We start from the raw sequence: 23,780 nt of genomic DNA, 5'->3' as shown, positions 1-23,780 counted from the left end.
GGCATACAGAATATGACTGAGAGAATACAGACATCAATGAAAGACATCAACGAGAGACATCAATGAGAGACATCAATGAGAGACATCAATGAGAGCTGCTCACCAGGACCATCGATGTGGTCATCCGGCTGTGGAATCTCCTCGATATTATTTACATCATTTGCCTTCACTCTCCTGCCTACTGAACGAGTAGAAGCAGAATCTGCGACAGGCGCTTCATGGCCTCCCTCTGCAGATGGCCTCAGCACAACCCTGAGGCTTGCTGCCTGCTGCCGCTCAGTTTCGGTGAACTTTTGATCATCGAGAGAGAGCTGGTCGCAAAAAGATATCGCAAGGTTGCAGACTACATAGATGATAATTAACAGAAAAATGATTACACACAGAAGGCTACAGTCATATTTTGGAATAAAATGGGATGCCTAATTACCTCAAAATATTACCATGCTTTGATACCATCCGGTGTTGTGTAACAAAAACAAGCTTTGGCGAGCACGCCTCAACCCATATTAAGAATTATTAACACCATAAATAACTAGCCAGGTTGCAAAGTTGGAGAAGGAACGAGTACCTGTTTGATGACAGTTGATGACAATATTGAAGCAGTGAGTATTCTATGGCGGGGATTGCAGGACAAGGGATTGTCATCCAGGTATAACTGTGTAATAACAAAGAAAACAGTTGTTTATGCAGCTGCAAAAATAAACACCAGGAGATAATATCAGCCGCTACGAGCAAATTTGCTAGGAGCAAAGTCATGCATGTCTGAATGAATAGACAGCTGTGAAGAGAACTATTGGAGTTGTTTGCTCACCTGAGTAAGTGTAGTGATTGAATAAAGGGGAATAAGTACAGCGTGATCACAGAGTATGTTACTTGTCAAGTCTAGTGTTTCCAGATGCTTTAATCTCTCTATACCTGTGGCAGGGGAAAATAACTATAGCCATGAAATTCATCGCCCATATTTCTAAATATCGCCATTATATAGTAAAATTATTTTCCCAGACGCTTTCTGTTGTTAGAAACAGGATGATTTTAGTCACGCCAATTAATATTTCAAGACAAGCATATACGACGCAGGAGTTACTCGTGTGTCCTTACCATGTATATGTTCGATGTGATTGGCACGAAGAACGAGTGTCTGCAGCTTAAGAAGACTGCTGTCAGCGAATGTTGGTATTGTAGTTAGAGAGTTGTAGGAGATATTCAGGTGAACCAACTCTGTCAGACACTATAAAATATTCATACACTTCTCCATTCAGATAAAATACCAACCCCTAAAATATTCATTATCTGCAAAATGGAGGGCACATGATTAGCTCACAAAAACATATTATTTCAACAAGTTGCCTATGTGTTTAGTCACAGTTTTATTACGCGTTTGTAGCACTTATACAAAGCTGTTTACGAATAAGTAAGTCATCATGTGAAACAGGCATCAGGAAACGTGTGAATCATGTTAGCCTCAGTTTCAAGGAAATGAGTGCAAAAGTATTTAGTTATACATATAGATCATATTAGAAATAATGCTTTTAAGCATTTTGTGATTAGAGGGTCTCGATTAGTACACAACTTATAATGTAAAATATAAAATAGCACTAAGTTATACTAATTTGTTTTTATTAGGCAAGTCTTAAGATTTCAGAGGTCCAGTTCATTTTATTGGAGGAGAGTTGCCTAAAAGTCACAAAAAACAATTCTATTTCTTTCACGCGAGCTCAAGTGTAACTTTGTCATACAACCTTTCTCATCAGCAGCTTACTGCATGTTCTAATGAATTAACTTCCCCGACTGATGAAGACAGAAGCATACTATCATGATATCGGTATCCTGGTTATAAAATTGTCACCGAATCTAAGAATTAATCACTTTTGGAACTAGATTCTGGTTTATAAAACTTGAACATCACCCAACTAGCGCCAGACAATATGGTACTCATAAGCCCTCCGCTATTTCATAATCAGATTAGATAGCAAAAGAAGCTATTTTGTAGGTATCTTACCTACTGGTAAACAACTATATTTTCTGCCTGCAAACCTAAAGTCATCTAAATTAATTTATTTGAAATGCTGTCAGTAAAATAATATATATGATGAAAGATTAGGTAATCAGTATTATGTTTAATGTAATAATGTTTTAAGCATCTGAATCAAAACCTCATTTCATAGAGACTGTTTTGAAATGTCAGGCCACCAACTATGTAATCACCTCAGTTCGTATTTCTGATTTTCTGATTAATAGTTTTATCACGACCTAACGTAAATCTATATATATATTTCTCAAAGTCCGTGTGTGTCATCAGAAATCCGGCTATAGATCTTAAAACCTTGGAATAAATATTCCGTATCGAAGAGAATTCGATCTCGGACCAAGCCATTCAACAGTCCGACGCCTTGCCCACAAGATTACGGAAGTCGAATTGCTAGCCTGCCAATATAAGTCATTATATCAGAGCAAAACCTAACTGCTTTGCGTGTGACGCGGGTTATAGCAAAACGTCACGAGAAGCTGTTCGCTCACATTATTAAACTGGCTAATAGCAAAACTCTCACTACTTCTCATTGTTAATGAGACAAAAAACTTTTCTCATGATATGTAGTTTGAAAGTTAGAATGGCAAATTTTGTTATATGTTAAATACAAATCAATTTTATGTCCAAATACTTTTCTATTACACGGGCAACGGGCAAGGCCGGGTGGCACAGCTAGTATGATCTATAATTATATAGTATTGATACTCAATGATGACAAATCAATAAAATATAGAAGCTGTAATAAAGTGTAGATAGGGGAGTTCAAGTGACTGATCATTATAATAGACTGGTGATTAAGATTGTTTTTCAAGATTCAAGCGAATCATTAAATTATAAATAACAGTTTGATTGAACTTGTGTCCATAGAGACACTGCCAAGGTCATCATATATCTTATACAGCTAAAGTGTGTTTCGCTATGTTCAAGCCATATGTGGATGTCTATTCTAGTCTCACCTCCAAGAAGTGATCCGTCTGCTTTAGATAATTCCGACTCAAATCTAACACTTCCAGGGCTGGTACGAGGTTCTGTAAAGAATAATCGAATGTATGACTCGACATGCAGACGAAACTATTTTGATCTATGAAGGGAGGATATGGTGAAATATTGGCTGTTCAAAAATACAATTCAGTAAATTGAAATACAGTAACTTGTGTCATTTCATGAAGATAGTAGGTTGAGACCTTGATCAACAGACAGAGCTGAGTAAATAGTCTGTCATGTGTAGTGTCAAAAAACCTCTAGTGATCACTACAGCAGACTGTATGATCCATCACATTCATCTTAATAGTTTCATGAGCTCTTACTAACCAAAGAGACAAAAATAATATCGCGTCAGCAATATTAACAATTGTATGAGTACATGGTTATAATCAATCTACAACTCAAACTAGGCTGGGCTCCAGAGTACATCGTTGACACTTCCATTTTTATAAAGTATCTCGCATAAATCCCCTTTTACGTAAATTCCGCTTAACATAAAGAATTTGTGTAAAGTTTTTGCATTGTATTGTATTATATAAGAAATTCCATATCAAGTAAAGTGTCAAGCCAGGGTAAGTTCTCTAATTTGATTTGAATAATGAGAGTTCCATAGTTAGCCTTAAAAAAGTTATTTCATTTCTTGCCACACTTGGGAGAGAAAACGACATATAGGGGTAACTAGGGCATGTTTAATATAGCTAGGAATGATTCTACGCATAGGGGCACGAGTGAGAGGTATACATATGGTGTTCAGATTTTAAATATGTATTCCTCTCTTCATATGCACCGTAGAATTCCAGAAGTTTCATGAAAATCATGGTACATGATGATACACAGGCGTCGAGTTATAGAACCCTTGTTGCTGGTGAAGGCGTATTGGCCTATGACTCAACATCGACAACCATAGCCTGAGATCGTCCTATTCGTAACCTATCACCTATCACACAACAAACATATTCAGTAAATACTAAAAATGTTCCTACTGATTTTGACCATTGTTATTCCTTGATCCCCCATAGAAATGACCACCCAAATCTCCTCTTGTTAAATAAAAGCTGTGTGTGGAAGATAACTCCGAGTTTATGGGTGAGTGCCACAATAACTGCTCATCACTAGGGCAAACTTTTGTCAATAAAGTCAATTCTCTTACATGTTTGGATCATTTTAAAACACAAAAATACCACATATGAGCACCCTAAGTACATTATTAGCCAGGTTATAAGGTCAATAAATTGTCAATTTTTATCTTTTAGATCAATTTTTATCTTTTAGGTCAGTTTTTATATTTTGGAGACAATTTTCACTCTTTATGCATACTGGGAATTCAGAATTTCTCCTTACTAAGGTGTTTGGGTATTTCCCTTTTCTAATGGAAGTTTGGTAGGTTTTTTCCTCTTGCTCCATTCGTTATGTATAGGATAAGTCAGCAAGGCATGATGAAACCTGCTCAAGGCACTGGTTGATATTTATAGCATGCGCTGACCAATTATATGACTAGTATGCAGTCAGTTTTACACTAGCAAAGATGCCAAAAGCTAAGCAATCAGCTCATGGGAAGGTTCTTCAGATTATAAGAGAGTTTTCTACCGTGTTCACCAAGACACCAGGCAATGATCTGTATTGTAAACTTTGCAGTTGTGTGGTAAAGTCAGCTAAACGATTTTTTGTGAAAAGCCATCAGAAAACTGCCAAGCGCAAGAAACAAGTGGAACAGCCAAACCAGTCAACGCAAAAGTTCTTATAAGCAGCATGCAATGCATCCAATATGTAGCTACATGTATTAATGTTATGTTTTCAAACTACACTTGGACAGCTCGACTTGTGAATTAATTAGAAAACTATGTATTTTACATTTGAAGTCAATAAAGTCAATTTTCCAAAACAATAAGGTCAATTTTTCTGATATTGAGGTAAATAAAAAGTTTGCCCTACTCATCACACACCCACTATCAATGACAGATATCCTTCGACGGTAGTCAAGCGGGTGCACTATCTGACCGCTTCATCGTCATGCCATCAGTGAATAGAAGTAATTCAAATGTGCATAATAAGAGCGAAAGATGTGAAGGAGAAGCGACTACGAAAGATGTAAAAGAGAAGCGACTACGCACAAGTGACTCATGTGAAAAAGAAGCCACTACGCACCAGTGACTCATGTGAAAGAGAAGCGACTACGCACCAGTGACTCACGTGAAAGAGAAGCGACTACACACCAGTGACTCATGTGAAAGAGAAGCGACTATGCACCAGTGACTCATGTGAAAGAGAAGCGACTACGCACCAGTGACTCATGTGAAAAAGAAGCGACTACGCACCAGTGACTCATGTGAAAGAGAAGCGACTACGCACCAGTGACTCATGTGAAAGAAAAGCGACTACGCACCAGTGACTCATGTGAAAGAGAAGCGACTACGCACAAGTGACTCATGTGAAAGAGAAGCGACTACGCACCAGTGACTCATGTGAAAGAGAAGCGACTACACACCAGTGATTCATGTGAAAGAGAAGCGACTACGCACCAGTGACTCATGTGAAAGAGAAGCAACTACACACCAGTGACTCATGTAAAAGAGAAGCGACTACGCACCAGTGACTTATGTGAAAAAGAAGCAACTACGCACCAGTGACTCATGTGAAAGAGAAGCAACTACGCACCAGTGACTCATGTGAAAGAGAAGCGACTACGCACCAGTGACTCATGTGAAAGAGAAGCGACTATGCACCAGTGACTCATGTGAAAGAGAAGCGACTACGCACCAGTGACCCTTGTGAAAGAGAAGCGACTACACACCAGTGACCCTTGTGAAAGAGAAGCGACTACTCACCAGTGACTCATGTGAAAGAGAAGCGACTACTCACCAGTGACTCATCAAGGGTCTTGATGAAGTTATTGGAGAGGTAAAGTTTCTTCAGTTTGCTCCAAGCTAAGCTGAGGGAATTCGACCTCGAATTTACACCAAGCAGGTCCTACAAATATCCGACATTTCAAACAAGCGATATTTCTAGTTGCTGTAGGATTTGTCCACATAGAATATAAAACTCTGGCTGCACCATCTCCCCTTGAGCTCCACCAGGTCCAAAAGGCACATCCATTGTAATGTAGCAAACACTCGACTATACAAAATCTATAGGTATGAGTGTGTACATGTATATGCCGTCGCATTCACCCACCAGGAAAACTGACGCTGCATTCCTTTCTAATGCAATAATATTTGTTACAATAAATCTTCAGAACAAAATACATTATTTATTTGATCATCCCATTACAAATAAGACAGCAGAAACAAATAGCATTTAACATAATCACTACAACTATGCAATCGTGAGAAACAAACATAAAACATTGCTAACATCTACTTACAAAGAGAACCGATGCGTGCAAACACGAATACAACATAACATTAGTGGCAGGATAAACAATGCTAAGTATTAATACATAAGCCCCTGTGGCACGCAATCCGAGTAGTCAAATTAATGAATGAGTTGTGGTTGCGGACTCTCCGTCTTTCTTGTGATATAAACCTGGTCATCTACACTGCTAGACAGTCTTAAAGAGGGCCTAAAGGCGTGGTCACACGAGCACCGAACCGACGTAGGATCGGTTCGGAGGCTGGTTCGGTTCGTAGCACATGTCACACGGCCACCGAAGTAACTTCGTTTCCTAGATACCATACTTATAGAGACAGGACACGGTTTCATTAGTAGTTTTTATGTATTTGAGTTAAATATTTCTATTGTAAACAAAAAACTTATTATAACAATTATACAAGGAACAATTATAAATTATAATTACACAGCAGATTTATTAGAAGATCGTTCAGCTGCTCAAAATAAATCACTCGATACAAAGATTTTGCCAACCCTTCCCATCAACATAATTATATTTTTTTATTAGCATATGAATGTTTTCCTATGCTGAGTAAATAACAAACAAAATCAGCCTTTATCATAGTACTGGGGTTTTACATAAATAAATCAGTCAACGATACTTCGTCAGGATGAATATAACACATTACTTATATTCTACACGAAAGAAAATCACAACCATTCCCTTACATTTACGCAAAACTTAAGTGCAACATCTTACATTTATGCAACACAATCACAAGTCCGGGTGAACCTTGTCGTAAATTGCTTCATGTTGTTTATTTAACGAAATAAAAGTATCGTCCCATTTCTTTTTTAACTTTACTCACACGCACGTAAGGAGAAATGTGACGCGTGCTCGCTAGAATTCTAATCAGCCAATAAGAGCAAAGGTTCAGCCACGAAATTTCGAGCAGTACCGAAATGGTTCGTTTCGGCTAGAAATGTCTTCGGCCGAACTTTTTACAGCTGAGAGCGACGTCGTTTTGCGTCATTTAGTTTGGTTCGGTGCTCGTGTGACCACGCCTTAAAGGTACAGCAACATGCGCCAAAAATTTCAGAAGTTTCGGGCGAAATCACAAAATATACGGAAAACACGAAAATATTACCGTACTTTTCGGACTATAAACCGCACCCCTATATAAGCCGTATCTGCTTTATTTTCCAAAACTGATAATAAAACAATACATTGGCAGCACCTTTGTATAGGCCGTAGAACTCATGACGGTGCTTTTTAACGCGGCACCAACTTTTCGGTTTAAAACGGAACAGTGCTGAATGGTACTGTTTCGTATTAAGTTATTAACCGACGCTTTTTAACCTACTACCTAACGGAACAGTACTGTTAGGCATTGTTTCGTTTTTTCTTTCACCGCTAGCGGCGCACTAACCGGATATTCTGGTTAATGCGCACTAGCGGTAAAAGAAAAAACAACAGAATAGCCGCACCCTTATATAAGCCGCATGGCTCAAATCGTCAGAAAAAAGTAGCAGCTAATAGTCTGAAAAGTACGGTAGCTCGAAACTCATAAAATTGTCAAAGCTGTGCATGCGCACCGAAATCGTCAATGAATAGCTTTCAATTGACTGAACAAATTATTAGCGAGCACGATTTCAGTAGCAGCAGTTTGTTTAATCCGAGACATATAAACTCACATTTAATTCTGTGATGTTTAAGCAGCAAAACTATTAATAAGAACAATTTATTAACCAAATTTTACCAGCGATGCACAAATTCCAAGCTGTATAGTAAGAACAGTACTGAGGTAGTTGTATTTGCAGATGAACATACCTAGTAACAGCTGAGATATCAACAGCTCAGCCTGCATTACTAATAGCTTTAAACATACCGTAGTTCAGCTGGTAGAGAAATCTAATTACTGTGTCCTATTTTGATCGAGAGGACTTTGAATGAAAAGGTGCAAGAAACACACATGACATGACGTAAATAAGGATAAGGAATGCATCCTTAGGCATGAGAGTGAGAGAGAGAGATGAGTGCGCTTACCTCCAAAAAGTTAAGGCTGCGACACATTCGAATTAGTGTCAACCTGTCTTGAAATCGATTTAGGCCTACAATCCAGTGAATGGGAATCCGTTTGATGTCGAGTTGTGAGAGGTGGTTGAAGACTCCCAGGTCGACAGGTGCTTGTATAGTGGCAGTACCGCCATGGGACAGCTGCAACAGTGACAAATATAACATTCAGCCCAAGCTCTGTGAGATGCATTAACTGTATTAGAACAAGGTTCATACAGCAAATGAATATGCAGACAAAGATGCTAAGAGTTGTAGCGGCGCATACATGCGCTTTAACTTTGATTTCACTGATAGCAACAGAAAACAGTCTGGAGTAAAAACAGTAATACACAGTCATATTCATTTCCACAAACTAGAGACAAATAAACCTGCAATCATTTCAACAAAAGCATTACATCTCTGAATTTAAACTTAGATCCTTTCTCAGATCCCAACACCAAAGTCAACCAGGATCAGGTAAATGCCTGGCTACACACATTGATGAAATGCATAACCCACAAATTGTGCATCGTGTTGGCAAGTAGATTGACCAATAAGAATTAGCCCCAGCCGTGCGGAAGCCGCACATCCTTGTCGGATTAGTGAGGTTCGCTATTGAGGTACCATCAGCTTATTAATAATCTATTATAATTCATCAACAATTTGTGATGACAGTAACTTTGCTACTGAAATATTTTTGGCTCGGAAAAAATATTCACTAATCGAAATATTAGGTACCAAAATAATTTTGGTTTATATAACAAATTATCTAGAGTAAAATTTTAGCTTCTAATAGAACTAATCAGCTATAGAATTATCTGAAAGGTTTCATAGACATTTCCAATTGACATCAATTGGCACTGTTGTGAGAATATCTTTGTTCATATATAAATGTATATATATATATATATATATATATATATATATATATATATATATATATATACAGTGAAACTCGGATAACTCAAACTTCAAGGGACCGAGCAAAAGTGTTCGAATTATCAGAGTGTTCAAGTTATCAGAGCACTGTCACAAGTCCATGTATTTACTTATTTATTAGTAGATACATGAACATATACAAACTATAATATAAATCAAAAGCACAAATGGCTTGTTTCAAATTAAATGCTTCTAATGTAAAGTTTAAAACGTTTTTATCAAAAAATATAGAGATTTTTCTATCACTTGAGATTGGTTCGTTGTTTGAGGTGATGTTATTGCCAGGACGTTTTTTTAGATTGACATTGGCAAAACTTGATCGTTGCTGAAATGCTCAAAAGAAAAGACATCTTTTTCTTTTGAGTGTTTTACCCACGATCAATTTTGCCGATTTTTCTTGAAGTTTATGCAAAGATTACCTTACTTACCTGGCATTCGGTAAGAGCAACACTCCGAGGCAGTTCAATTAAAAGTTTTACGAGGTTTTACGGTACATTGTATATCACTAACGTTTTTTGAATGGATACTTATTGAATGTACACACGTATTCTGCGTTTAGGTCAAACGATGAATAGTTTTTTTAGCTAAGACAACGTATACGTTTAATTACAACAATTTTTAAAACGTTTTAAACATTCAACATTCCGACGTTGATTCAACACGGAATCAACGTCGGAAAACTATTCATCACGGGCTAGCCGGGTCACGCACTCAAGGATTTTCGCCACGCAAATACAAAACAAAAACAACATGCTGTTTTTGTTTTGTATGTGCGTGGCGAAAATCCTTGCGCCCGTGACCCGGTTAGCCCGTGCTATTCATCGTATAGCAGCATAAATCAAATTTCACCAAACCTTTAGAACAGTCGTTGACAAAAATATTTTGCCGATGGAGGTAGTAACGACGCTTATGAATTACGAAAAGTTGAGGTTTACTTCTATGGCTTGGAATAAAGTGATTTTTTAAAGCGATAGCAACCGTTTTGGTAGCCGTTGGGCAAAAAACAGTTCGAATTAACAGTGTTGAGTTCGAGTTATATAGAGCCATTTATCATTGCGTGGGAATGGACCAAGCAAATCCAGTCGAGTTAACCATGTGTTCGCTATATCCGAGGGCGAGCTATCCATGTTTCACTGTATATGGACAAAGATATATACATGTATATATACATACATACACACACACACATACATATATATATATATAGTTGTTTGTGTGAAGCTCAGTTGTTGTCATTCCAAAGTGATTCTTGAAAGAAATTGGCTCGCAATGACAAATGATAAAATGAGAATCAACTGTTTCGGCCAGAATGTTTTTTTCACAGATTTAACACAACTACATTTAGAAAGTGGCTACACACACTGAAGAAATGTGTCTTTTGCTTAAAAAACGCGTTGGCAATGTGTTGCCAATGCATTTTCTAGGCAAAAGACACATTTCTTTGACGTGTAGTTACCTTCTAACAGGTTCCCCTTTCAGATCTACTGAAAGGATTTTATGATTTGATCCCAACTTGGCTCACAATCAACAGCTGCAGTTATGCAACTCGTTTGAAATCAACTCAAAATTAAAATTTTTGCCAACTCAAACTCTATTACAACTTGATGGCCTTACATCTGGATTTGACTCATTTCTAGTGAAAACCAAATAGATGTGCAAATCTAAGACAAATTGTGCCTCACTGATGGACGGTGCCCATCACTAGACTATCCAAAACCGAGATCAGTACGTATGAAAAGATGGTATTGTCCTAGATTATGAAAACACGCAGTGACAAGACCAACCCGAAGATAGCGTGTAGAATTTAAAGCTCGTTTCAGAAAGTCTAAATCGTTGTAGAACTTGTTGCCTCCATTCCGCATGTCCCCTAAATGCTCAAAGCCGTGATTCAGTATAACAAGGACTTCTGGCGTGAGGCACAAAGGAACGTCTCCATTTTCCAAATCATCTTCTACAACACAACATCATGCGATGAGTTGGCTTTTTACAGAGATAAGTTGATCAGCTAAGCTGTGCTACATACCCTAGGACACTTATGTATTCGCCTCATCTAACTTTCGCGTTTTCGCGGAGTCATCCTCTCACGAAAATTTCATGTGCGAAACTAAACTATCATAACGAACGAGCGAAAACGCGAAATTAAATAGCTTTGTTCGTTTATAGTCCAAGAAACAAATGGCAGCAAAAGATCAAATTGCATTATCGACCTCGCCCACACTATTCTACCTGCGGTTCACAATTACAAACTAGTCCCAAATTGAATTTTTTTTCTTACCGGTGAAATGAACCTGAGGAATCTAATTATGTTTGTTCCACTGCATTTATTTTCACATGACTATATATTCGCACTCATCAGAGCTGCGAAATTAAGTTGCAGCAAAATTTTACTCTGTATGCTACTCACGAAACTAAATACTAGCGAAATGTAAGTGTCCTAGGGTAGTCCAGCTTCCTAACAGAGTCCTTCAAATAAACTCTACACTCTCAGTAATGCTGCCTGACTTCAAGCAGTTTAAAAAATATTCACTCCATTATTATACCATCTCTCTGAACGAAGCTGCAGCACGTGGGCATGTGCAAAGAACTGCTGGAGAATGTCAGGATTGGTGCTGAGATCCTGTTAGCAGGGAATCAACTGCTGCATGGTTTCGATTCACCTCCAGAAATCGGTGTCTCCCACATCCTTTGTTGATATTTATGTATGATGCAGCCATACCTTATTTTCTATCACACTGCCTACCTGGTGTCTGGTTATGTAATACCTCATGTTATGGTAATACAGTAGCCATATCTGAGACTAGAAGATATGTCACCTATTAAATCGTTAACTCTTGTTGTAGGAGACTCAACTGCAGCTGTCTACAGCTCACAGTTCATAACATAATAAACTGCTAGTAATTTGAGAAAGAAAGCTCATAACAACCAATGGCCCATTACAAATGCTCATCCATACAATCGCAATATTAACAAAAAGACTCTGAAATTGTTGCAAAGTATAAACAACAGAAAGCTTCGATAATAATATCATTATACTATGTGAATATTACCTTCGTTTTGAAATTAATTATACATAACATATATCATACTGTATTTACATAACATTTCTGCAGTCGTTTAATGCTCAATGAACACAGTAAATGCTAAACGTATCCACATACCGAAAGAGACCCTTCTGAATTCCATTATAAACTCAACAGATAGCATTTAGCCACACAGCAGCTGTCATCTAGCCAGTATGGCAGCGATTGAATATTCACTATTTTAGGACAGAGGATCAAGTACATCAAGAGCAGAATCCACAATGTAAGAGCTCATCTGGATTACTAGTAAGTGTATATCTTATTACGTATGTAGAGCTAAGACTTCGAGTACTTTGCTATATGTCTGTGACAGAGAAGGAATTCTGGCGTAAAGCCAATGTTTGCAAAAGCTAGGAAAAGGCTATAAAATCGACAACATACCAGACATCAGCGGAGCGTCAAAAGTCATTCAGTGTGCTACGTGTTTCAAGGTGCAATCTATATGAGTACCGCTGAATTGATCTCTTATTGCCTAAGAGAAAGCTGTCCCTTTCTGACGAATTTATTTCTTGCTGTCGAATATAACTCCTGCTGCCGAACCTATCTCTTTCCTATAAGCTTCTCAATGGTCTAAGGTTTTATAGATAGTTGTTGACAAGTTATTTGTGATTTACAAATTTCCTGTTGTCGATCGCATGACCAATGATCAGCAAAAAGGAAAGATTTTGTCACCCCTCCCATTCGAATAAGAAATGGATGGTTGCAAAACAAGTGGAGGTCATTAGTATGAATTATCTGATAAACAAACATATATCCTTACTCCTCTACGGGTCAAGCTCCCATCATGACAGCACTGCTTGATTACAATAAATTGCATTGTGAGATAAATGGATAACAGGAAATCATTATGCCGACAGCAGACTGACTTAAGCCTGGTTTCCATATGACAGCGCACCCTCCGCAACAAGGCGCACGTAGGCCGGCTGTGATGTAGAAACATCAGCGCACGACAATCGCGCGATGTGCGTATGCTGATTGCAAAGATCCAATAGAATGGATCCTTGATGTATCCCACAATACACCGCTCGACATTTTCGACCTATTCCACAATTCAAATGGAGGCCTGTTTTCCGAAGAAATCTGTTTCCCGTACCAAAGAGTAAGCCTGGTTTTTATATGACAGTGCAAGGTCGCAACGGAAGGCTGTTTTCCGAAGAAATCGGTCTTCCGTACGAAAAAGTAAGGAAATTACCCACCCTGTCCAATACAAGCATGGCGCCTACTCACGCTATGGAAACACTACATCGCAGCCCAAGCAATGCGTTGCGCACGATCACTGGGCCACGCACGATCACTGCGCTGTCATATGGAAACCAGGCTTTATAGAGATGGGTAGATGGCCTGTGTTTGCGTTTGGTACACTGTCCAAATGCAAGTGAAGAACTGCACGCAGACATGATGAGACAACATTATGCTGCATAATGAACCTCACTCAGAAAGATAATGTCAAAAACGCCAAAATCCTAAAACTGGCTGACCTCTCATCCATGGCAGATATTCTGATAGAAAAAGGTCTAAGATAGCTGGAACATGTGCACAGGATGGGACATGAGTGATAGCCAAGACAACTATTATATTCACAACTCTACGAAAGGAAGAGGAATCAGGGCAGACTCAGGTTGAGATATAAAGCTATAGCTAAGCGTAACACCAAGTTGAAAGAACTAACCTAACCCAAACAGCCGGCAAGAGAAGGCAGAAAACAGAGATGCATGGAAGTCAGCGATAAAGCCTAAACCATAAAGCAGCCATTGTCGAAGCGACCAACAGCAAAAGAGATGGACATGGCCTGTACTACCGAGTGGTTACTTAAACAGCTACACTTCAAGTAATTGAACAAGCGCAAAAGCTTGACTACTGTTGCTGTTCATTTTATCTACAATCTTTGATAGTATGTTGAACAATCTTTGATAGTATGTTGAACTCTTGATGAATGAGACGGAGAAAGTTAGGCATTATTTATAGAGAGCTCTCTCAGCAGTGCAATGACTGCGGTACAAAGCGTGTGGAACTACGCTAATCTGTTTGATGAAAGAAGCTAGGTCATTGATAAGTCGTTGGTAGATGGTTACTTGATAAGCGGTTATTAGGACTTATCAGAAGTGTGAGGTCTGAAGTATTTACTCTGCGCTGCTGAAATGGCTGACATTTACGCACCACATGAGAAGAACAAAAGCAAGACCAAGCACAAAAAACTTCTAACAATACTCAACAAAACCAATTTATTAAAAGCTGTACATTGTATTTAAATTGTGTTAAAGAGTTCAATTGAATATTTGATCTGTTGTACAGTAAAAAATTAGGGTTTTGGTTTGACTAACTTCCAATAAAATAGGGTTGTCCTGCTTGAAAACTCATCTGGTGACAAAGAGAACTTGTCATGGAGATGACCATTTGCGTCAAACATCAAATATTTAACAGAGATCAAGGCCCTAGACAAGCACTGTAACTACAGGATATGCCTTTCTCTCAGAGTGGTATCATTTACTGATATATTTCTTAAGAGCCTGAGAGACTATTAAAAATAGATTGTTTAGAATACGTCATCTAAAATATACCATCTAGTATATATGTAGACCGTGACAATATGCGTGTTTGCTTCGGTAGAGGGAACAATGAGATACATCAGATTCTAATAATCAACAACTCGACTCTGATTGAGCATGTCAAATGACTTCATCGCCTTCATGGTGGGAAATATTAGAGTCATATGAAGAACAGAAAAGCATCTCAGCGAAAACCAATTTGATCTAATCCAGATATTTCTATCTACTCAGAGGGCTATGGTGAGCTAATGCAACGTGTAGGACGCAGCAATACTGGGTGGGCTCATTGACCCACTGTTCACTCTCCTAAACTTACCCGGATACTCAGCTAGTACACACGTCATGCCAACTCAGTTCTACGCAAGTTGAAATATACACATCCTGTACCTTTACTCAGATCACATGAAGCTGAATCCCTAAAGCCTCCACCAGACTTTTTTCATGTAATTATCTGAGCACACTTGCCAGCACTTGTCAGTGGTGACACTAGTCTGCTAGTTTCATTGTGGCACTCTTACTGTGAATATTACTGAGAGAATATATTTTCTCAGCAATACATATTATTAGCCCACTTAATGAATAGGTCCTGGTCTGTCTTGTTACATGTAGAATCAGAGTTACATGTTACCATCAGAGTTTAAGATATAGAGTATCAGCTCCTAGTAATAAAATATGTTATAGTTTCTCTATTATGGTTATGGCTTTTTTTCACATTTTGTGAAAATGATTAAATTCAACAAACAACTGTTTTAATTTATAGGAGGAATGTACCTGTAGAATAATTGTTTGTAATGTGCAAACTAATACTCTCATTTTTGTATTATTTTCACGGAACTTTTTGTCTTTTCTTCACAAAGTTATTGCTAAGTAATTCAGTTTACTGTGTTTTACTGTTACGAGAGTTAAAAACTGCGTTGTGGCATTATTTAAACAGTTCTAAAAAAGCTAAGATCAGAAAAACAAATGGATAAATTTCTGATGATTCCATTAATAATGCTTAAATATTATGCAAACAAAATTTTTTTCTACATTTAGCTACACTCGAAATGCGAAAACAATGTACTGTATAATTTGTTAATATTTTTGCCTATGTAAACAGCTGTGTAGGTAGTCGCAAAACGTGTAATCGAATGAACTTGGAAGTACATGTACTAGCATATAAAAAACAGATCAAGGGAGACAAATCAAAATTTGGTTTGAGCGTGAGCTAAAGATGAACAAGCTATGGTTTCATCTAAGTAGCACATTTTACAGTCACAGCTCTCTTCACTCTCTCACTGCTGTGAGCTGTCATAAGAACTGCGGCCTACACTGGTCAGTCTCTTATAGAGTAACTCCGCTACCAATGGTGAGAACATCATTTCGCTTGCATATGCTCTCACCATCCACTGTTTCACTCAGTATGTCAACTACCCACTGTTTCACTCAGTATGTCAACTACCCACTGTTTCACTCAGTATGTCAACTACCCACTGTTTCACTCAGTATGTCAACTACCCACTGTTTCACTCAGTATGTCAACTACCCACTGTTTCACTCAGTATGTCAACTACCCACTGTTTCACTCAGTATGTCAACTACCCACTGTTTCACTCAGTATGTCAACTACCCACTGTTTCACTCAGTATGTCAACTATCCACTGTTTCACTCAGTATGTCAACTACCCACTGTTTCACTCAGTATGTCAACTACCCACTGTTTCACTCAGTATGTCAACTACCCACTGTTTCAACTAGTATGTCAACTACCCACTATTTTTTATTCTGCTTTATAAGAGCCAACATATGAATGAACAAACTCCACCACTTACACATGTTCATCTACAGATCCCACATGACCACCTCGAGTCCTAGAGGTTCCATGTGTCAAATAGATGTTTCATATGTTCACCTAGATCTATGCTTTGTACAAGTACACTAGTGAATGCCCGGTGTTGCCCGGACAATAAAAGTCTTTGCGCAGAAAACTTATTTTTATTTAAAATATACAACATTAACTATTCTAACTTTTAAATTTGATATCATGAGAAAAGTGTTTTTATGCAATTCAAATAAATTGAGGAAAAAAACCAGTTAGTTCATGGAATTGTGTGTATAAAAAGGTTACTGTTGCAGCAGAAGTTCGTTGTAATCAAAGCTTTGATGAATGGTACTGGTACCTCCCGATTCTGGTGCCTCTCGATACAAACGTAAAAATGAGATATCAGACTTTATTTGTCTGATACTTTGTCCAACCGAACAGAGAAAGAATGTAGAGGCAATTTCTACTTCAGATAATACAATTGCTCACGTGAAAAGCATTTAGCTTTTACAGATTTACCGAAATCTGAGTGTAACGGCACATTTGAAATTGAAATGACACATTAAAAAATTACAAATTAAAAATATAAGATGTAATGATGAAGAGAAATTAGCTTTAAAAAACGGAATAGGTAATATTAATTAATAATGAAAAGTGCACATTTAGCGTGTGTAATCCGCGAAGGATATACAGTATATTGTAGGAGCCATGGGAATGATAAGAACTACTTAGCCTTGTGGTTACGTGTGCTTGTTAGTAGACTTGTGATTTGAATGTAGTGAGTTCTAATACAGCATGAAGGTGATTTTGCATTGCTATAACTCTATCCCTATAGCTGGACAGACAAACGACAGATGACTGAGATTTATATACAGATTTGCCTGTTCATTGAGAGATTGGAAACTACATAACCGTTTGATTGGTAAACGAAATGGAAGAAAGAAGATATCTCCTGATTACGAAAATAGAGAAGTTACAATCAGAGAGTCCTGACAGGCTGTCAGTTCACAGCAAAAACCACTTACACACAACAAACATAAAACAAAGATATATGTGCAGTTACAGCCCTCAGAAACAAAGAGGAGTGATGTATACATGTATACATGCATGGAGCTATCCATTCAATTAATACAAACTCACTGTTGAGAGAGACGAGTTTCTTAAGGTTCTGTACAACTGTAGACTTGGTGGGAGAGTGCTTAACACGCCCTTCTACATCCATCCTAGTCCGCTAAGTTGGCTGTAAAAATGGTGTCAAGGGTATCAAGTTCACGCAAAGAAACTGTTTACTTCAAGCAAAAACTAAGCGTGCTGACAATAGCCAACAAGTGACTGGACAACCTCTGGTTTAAGGGTAAAATGCAGAGAATAGTACGAATTAGATAACATATTATATAACGAATCCAATTGGTCTATTTATAGAGAACAATGGCTACTCAACAAGCTGTGCTGATTGGAGGATGTGTGGCTCATATACTGCATTAATGGCATACATAGACTAGTTTCACATACCGCAAGTATATTACAAGTACAAAGCTGCAGTATTAACTGCATTCCATTATATTGACGCTATTTAGGGCTATGCAACATGAGCTAATGTAAGAATAGTTTTATCGTAAGTCCTCATACTCAAGCCGCGCGGCTTGTCGTTGGGCGCGGCTTCTGGTTCAAGGTTATAGACCACGGCTAAAGCCATTTTTTTAAAACTTACGTGGGACTCAGGACGGCTTCTCGATAAATGCGGTCTCAGCTCAGCTCTCGCGCTATAACCATAGAATCGCATTCATGATACACTTTTATGTACGGGGGTTTTGGCAACCTACTCGTTTATTTTCAAGGTCATGTTTATGAAACACTTTAAACTAAAGAAGAATTTATCGCTGTAAGTTGAGATGAATTCGTGACAAACGAGTGAGAGACAAGCAGTTTTTTTAAGCGGATAAGCTAACCTCACAATCTTATTCAAATCATCAGTGAAGATTTTATTTAGTTTGAATTAATGACATTAAATTTCTTGGGTGTTTTTTTGTTTGTTTTTTTAAATAAATTTAAATTCCAAACGAAACTTCTATCTATGAAGATGATGAGCTATGTTTAACTCACTACAGTCATAGGTTATTAACACCTTTTCATTCTTGACCGACATCTTTCCATAAACATGAAGACCTCTAACAGCACAATAAAAATCTAGCTAAGACATGGCAAGTAAGTTCTTGATGCAAGGGTTCAGGAATTTTAATTTGAACTTGGAAGTAAAAGAAAATTCTTTTCACATGTACTGATGTAGCCTGTTTTCTTATTCAAGAGGACGGGGTATAGCGAAACCCGTCTCAACACTCTCGTTCCCAAAGGGGTCAAGGACGAAAAAACCTCAGTCGTTAGCCGCGGTCTGTGGGCATATGCGGCTTGTTGGTAACGGCGGCTAGATACCACAGACGGCTTGTTCGAGGATTATTTTTTCCTTCGTGAGTCATCTGTTTGGGAGCACAAGCCGTGCGGCTTGAGCATGAGGACTTACGGTATAAAGGAAGTTTAATGTAAAAACATGCTACCTACGGTTGAATATTTGGCGTGAAAGCACTTCATTCGCAGTGATTGAGTGTATCCTGTGAATTTCCTAAAACAAATATGCATAGGGTATTTGAAATTAGCACATGCCATAATTAGTGTGCTTATACAAAGAAATTGGCTCATTTGACACAAAATGTATCATTCTGTACTCAGGCAAGGATTATTGGCAGAATTGTTGCTGCGTCTTGCCAACATAATAAGCTGTTTTGGAGTATTATAAATGAGTCATGCTTGAACAATTATGTACATTCACGAGCTCCAGGAATAGGCCCAAACACATAATCACTGATAACAATAGAGTACTGGAACTAAGTACTGCCTTTCCGAGCTCACATTTCATGGAATGCCTCAATATTTCATGAAATGCCTCAATATTTCATGGAATGCGTGTAATGTCAAGCATCTATACAAACATGATTCTTTGCGTTGATAACGGCCTGTGTTACAAATGACTGAGAGTGACAACCTTTTATCTGGTTTTGAGAAATAATCATGAAAATATACAATCACTCTGTTTCCATGACGATTATTCTGCAAGTTCGTGTCATCCGCAAGATGTAAACAGTAAAAATCAACAAGTGAAGTGAGTTTTGTTACTCACTAATTTTCACCGAATGTTTCATATTTGGAAAAAATATAGAAACGGTACTTGCGGATGATGCGCAAGAAAATGCCACGCAAGCTTTCCCATTTTAAACACTTTACACATTTTAGTCGCTCTCATTTTGATTAGAGCAGTTCCGGATGTGCCGCTATGACCTTTCGTGAAAACTGGTGAAGAAATCCTTACATCTTTTTTAACAAAGCGCCCGTTGTTAAGCTGCAACATGCGAAGGTCCATAGAAATGCACAGTAACTCAGTGTGCACAACTCCAAACTAGTGCTGTGCGATATTACACCACATGCCAAAACGATATGTTGGCCTGTGAGCTATCGATATCGTTCAGTATCGAAACCTTGGAGTTATGCTTTCTCGATATAGATTATTGTGCTGTTTCACAAAAACATAAATACAAGGTCGATAATCGTGGCCAAATACATAAATTAGGAGTTGTCTTTTCACTCTAACTTTGAGACACTCGTTTGTTCTAGCCGGTCCGTTTCTAGAGGATTCTCAAAAATAAAGGAAATTTGCGGGCTCGTAAATAAGTTTTCAGGAACTATTGCTGTGCCGATATTGAGTCACGAAAGCCAGCGATAATCGATGTTGGTTCTGCCAATTAAACACAGATATTTATCGTCTTGACATGATATCAAAAACGTCGATATACCCGATTACAGAATCGACGTAAAAAACGCCCCAAAATGATATCGTCCCACATAAAATCGACACCTATCGTGCAATATCGTTTTATCGTGTAGCACTACTGCAAACCTACACCATCACATCATGGACTCATAACGATCAGGTAATTAGACCTATGATGACCTTGGTAAAGCAATTATAATACCCAAAATTTTAGGTTATCATAATTTTGGCATGTAAAACAGAAGTCATATCTACAGAATGCTTTTATGGATTTGGAGCAAGCAAGGCATTCTTACAATTCTTACACTCTTACTAGCGGTATGACAATATTCTACTAGTAAGGACTAGCCATGACTTCTATGGGTTAAGATGCAACATACTTATTTGCATCATGCTTTGCAGGTTTCAGAAAAATGTTTCTACAGTGCACCCTCAGGATAGAACGACCCTGGTATACGATTTTTTCGTCGAGGTTACGAAGTCGAATATGATAATTTTTTTCACCTCGCCATGAGAATCTTTTTGCGCTATACGAACTCAACAAAATTTTCGCTCGAGTTCAAACTTGACAGTTGGTGTGCGTATTCTGTATGCCAAAATAACAGAGACACCAAAATGCTGATCGCCGAAAATATTTTCACAATGCCTGAAAGAGACACGATGATTGATTTCTCCAAGTTCAGCAATTCCCGTGTGTAAAACGATTATATTTTCACTTAAAACCAGTAGAAAAGTTGAAATTGCGATCCCTTCAAACAGAAAGTCAGTGGTCAGAACTCCCTTGACCTACTAACAAAAATTTACTTCATTACGAAAACAGCATCGTTCAGGCTTTTTTACCGAATTGGATTGAAAAAGAATTTAAATAGGTCCACTAAAAGTTATAATGAAAGCAAAGACTGAAACTGATACATAATAAAATTTTAGTGAAGAAAAATTAAAAATCAGTAAAATAGTTAAAATATATACTAAAACTAAACTTTAAGTTTGTGTTCAGTGAGCTAAACTTATTTAGGGTGAATTATTTACTATGGTTTCTATACCATTACATACAATCTTTTCACCATACGATGCCAACCCTAGAATGGATCAGAATCGTATCCTGAAGGTGCACTGTATTCGACAAATTCATGTCCGATACCAAATGAATGCAAGGTTAGCCAGAATGCCGAAATTGTTTCTTTATTAATACATATTGCAGCCATTGTATCCATTTAGTTTGCATTTCTCTTTCACGCAACAAGCAAAGGCATAAAAACATGAGACTTCATCTAGTGGTTGCTATCGCATTAAAAGCATATTTGATGATGGTAAATATACAATACCTTGGCCATGTCATATCTAGCTACTACATAATGACAACTAGTAGTGCATAGTACTATCAGACAAGCATATTTGATGATGGTAAATATACAATACCTTGGCCATGTCATATCTAGCTACTACATAATGACAACTAGTAGTGCATAGTACTATCAGACTTGATTAACATTCAAAAATACAGCTTCTGGCCGCAGGCCTTTTGAGAGCAGACTAACAAGAAAAAGATCAAAATAACTAAGTCGTTGACTGAACGTTATATAGAAAAATTGTTTTTAATGTAATATCAATTCAATTTGCCTTGTGAATACCAATAGCTAGTTCTGTTGAAAATTCATTAGGTAAGGAAAATGACCAAATGCATGAATGAAATAACTAGGTGTGGTAGTGTTTTAGGCAAGTAGATTTATCGTCTAAAGTATTACAAGTTTAATTTTAAACCTGTGGCTTATTCAGATCACCCACTCGCCATATGTTTATTTTTTGGCATATTATACAAAAGATTTTTGCTTGATTTTGAGACAAATGATTCGTCCACACATTGTAACCAATATCTATCAATAATTTAGAGGTACGCTATATAGACATCTATGTTTACGTTAAAATAGAGCCTTAAGACCCCGGGGCCGGGTAAAAGAAGGCCATCAATTCGATGGCGTTTCATAAAAAACGCTTGCACATAGACACGCAAAAAAATACTTAGTGCCCTTTAATCATAGCCATGCAAGTTATGCGAAGTTCGGGGTGCAAAGCTATGGTATTAAAATGTTTGGTTTGTGGATAATGTCAGGGGTGCCCGGCCTGCTGCCTGTCTGGTTTCATGATTGTGAATAAAATCTTGTATAAGCTATGTTCAAAACTGTTGATAATCGAACTGTGACCACCCTCGGATAAAAACCGTAACATTAAAGACATGCGAGCATTTTTTTGTCTATGTGCTAAGAGTTCGATATTAAAAATGTTACGCGCTTTCGCTACACTCAGTGTACCCTTAATCCCTGAAATAAAATGAACTGCCTCACTCTCCACATTTTCCAAAAGTGTTATTTGTCTCAGTAAATATGGGCCCCATACCTCACTGGCATATTCCATGATTGGCCTAACCAATGTGAGGTATGCGACCCTTTTCACTTCTCTGGGGGCGCCATACAATAATGCTTAATCATACCAAGCCTTTGGGGCATCCTGGCAGTTATCGAGTCTATGTGCAGGCCCCAGTTAAAATCATTGGCAATATTTACTCCCAAATATTTAAAATGTGTCACAGTATCTAGTTGCTTACCGTTAAGGTAATACGTAAAATCACTGTTACTACATCGCTTGGCAAAGTGAACCACCTGACATTTATCCATATTAAAATTTTTTTATTCTGTCAGACCACTGCTCCAGTAAAACAAGGTCTTGCTGAAAAACTTGTTAATCAGTCAGAGTTTCTACAGGGCGATACACCAATGTATTGTGTGCAAAAAGCCTAATAGATGATGCTTATAGGATTTCTGAAATGTTATCAATATACACAAAAAAAGAGAAGGCTTTAAAACAAAGCCCTGGGGAACTCCCGATGTAACATTCAAAGAGGTAGACGCAGCCCCATCCACTGTTGTATAGAAGTATCAGCAAAAGCAGATAGCGTAATGGAGAAACGCCTAAACACGGAGACATACGCAATATTACAATGAACATGACACCTAATACGTTAGAGAACGAACAATAAAGACAGTCATCATATACTCATCTACAAGCAGCTTAGAAACTTCCTGTGGATGTGGAAGTAACCCATGAGGAAAGGGAAATCAATTGACATGCCAGAAAACCATTAAAAGGTATCAGACCTGTACCAGACACGACCAAGACAATTGGAGTCAGTCATAATTTCCA

At 37.9% G+C, this 23,780-nt stretch overlaps 1 protein-coding gene across 3 annotated transcripts in view; it reads right to left on the bottom strand.

Annotated features, from left to right (window-relative positions):
• Window positions 1-23,780, bottom strand: part of LOC137387160 (serine/threonine-protein kinase 11-interacting protein-like) — a 51,930-nt gene that overhangs the window by 26,009 nt on the left and 2,141 nt on the right. For 2 of the 3 annotated variants that reach the window (XM_068073482.1, XM_068073483.1), the window contains exons 2-11: window positions 19,319-19,379; window positions 17,903-18,002; window positions 11,120-11,286; window positions 8,388-8,558; window positions 5,873-5,980; window positions 2,986-3,057; window positions 1,099-1,228; window positions 812-915; window positions 569-655; window positions 104-311 (exon numbers count right to left, since the gene is read on the bottom strand). In XM_068073482.1, coding sequence (XP_067929583.1) covers window positions 104-311; window positions 569-655; window positions 812-915; window positions 1,099-1,228; window positions 2,986-3,057; window positions 5,873-5,980; window positions 8,388-8,558; window positions 11,120-11,286; window positions 17,903-17,984 — 1,129 coding nt within the window. In that variant the 5' untranslated portion in view covers window positions 17,985-18,002; window positions 19,319-19,379. Of the gene's footprint in view, window positions 1-103; window positions 312-568; window positions 656-811; window positions 916-1,098; window positions 1,229-2,985; window positions 3,058-5,872; window positions 5,981-8,387; window positions 8,559-11,119; window positions 11,287-12,796; window positions 12,845-17,902; window positions 18,003-19,318; window positions 19,380-23,780 lie in introns of those variants that run through there. The other variant, XM_068073484.1, reaches the window with a different exon arrangement.

The sequence above is a fragment of the Watersipora subatra genome, chromosome 2, assembly GCF_963576615.1.
Source record: "Watersipora subatra chromosome 2, tzWatSuba1.1, whole genome shotgun sequence".
NCBI classification, from domain to species: Eukaryota; Metazoa; Bryozoa; class Gymnolaemata; order Cheilostomatida; family Watersiporidae; genus Watersipora; species Watersipora subatra.
The sequence above is the reverse complement of the archived record's forward strand: the minus strand, read 5'-3'. Positions and strand labels throughout refer to the sequence as shown.